Source organism: Penaeus monodon, chromosome 27 (assembly GCF_015228065.2).
Source record: "Penaeus monodon isolate SGIC_2016 chromosome 27, NSTDA_Pmon_1, whole genome shotgun sequence".
NCBI classification, from domain to species: Eukaryota; Metazoa; Arthropoda; class Malacostraca; order Decapoda; family Penaeidae; genus Penaeus; species Penaeus monodon.
Genome location: NC_051412.1, coordinates 26,149,881 through 26,150,697, shown reverse-complemented (window position 1 = coordinate 26,150,697; position 817 = coordinate 26,149,881). Strand labels below are relative to the sequence as shown.

The following is an 817-nucleotide window of genomic DNA, read 5'->3' as shown; positions in this document are numbered from 1 at the left end:
ACCCCTTTGTCACATCACTGCGATATAGTGGACAGTGTTCCCTCAAATTATTCAGATAATAATGGTTCAGTGTGCTATAGCTACATGCAAAATGATCTATAAAAACAGGAAGAGGTTTGTATCTTTTTACAGCTTTCCCCACGACCGAAAACTTGCAAAGAAGTGGCTCGACGCCTGCAGAAGGAACGACCTGTGGCACGGGAGACAAATAAAGCCTTGGCACGCTATTTGCTCCATGCATTTTGAAGCCGAGTGCTTTAACTATCATCTAACATATGACGGCGTGAGACTCTCGTTGAAAGCTGGTTCCTGCCCGACCCTAAATGTGCCGAAGTATGGGAAGGAAATCAAGAATCCCGTTTCTTATGAGGATCATATAGAGTAAGTATAAGGACAGGCATTATGAAATCAAAGGTTTGCCTTTTCTGCTTGAAACTTGGAAAAAGCCTTATTTTATTACTTCCAATACCAAATACCATCATCAGCTTTACCAAAATTATTGTTTGGCAAACTTGTTCATAGAAATATATACATATACATTTTCAATGTGTATGGCTGCTACGGGTCTCTTAGGAACAAGTGTCAGTAAGCACTTTTGATTGGCTATGGTAACATTTCTTACTAGTATATAAGACATCGGTGATCGTTTTGAAATTTCAGAGGGCTGCCAGTGGTTCAGGAGTTCTTGAGGAGAAAACATGGGTATCCCAGTATTGCAGACACTTGTACTGAGTAGGTAATTTTTGTCATTTTATTAATAATTGTATAATTTATTAGTCATACTAATACCACAATATTGTCATTATTATTACAAAAT

General features: G+C 38.1%; 1 protein-coding gene across 2 annotated transcripts in view; it reads left to right on the top strand.

The window, feature by feature from the left end:
* Window positions 1-817, top strand: part of LOC119590729 — a 4,070-nt gene continuing 3,253 nt past the window's right edge. For both annotated transcript variants that reach the window (XR_005230284.1, XM_037939420.1), the window contains exons 1-2: window positions 1-381; window positions 661-732. Coding sequence is in view for 1 of the 2 variants with exons in the window: in XM_037939420.1 (XP_037795348.1) it covers window positions 62-381; window positions 661-732 (392 nt within the window). In the remaining variant the exon portion in view is untranslated. The remainder of the gene's footprint in view (window positions 382-660; window positions 733-817) is intronic.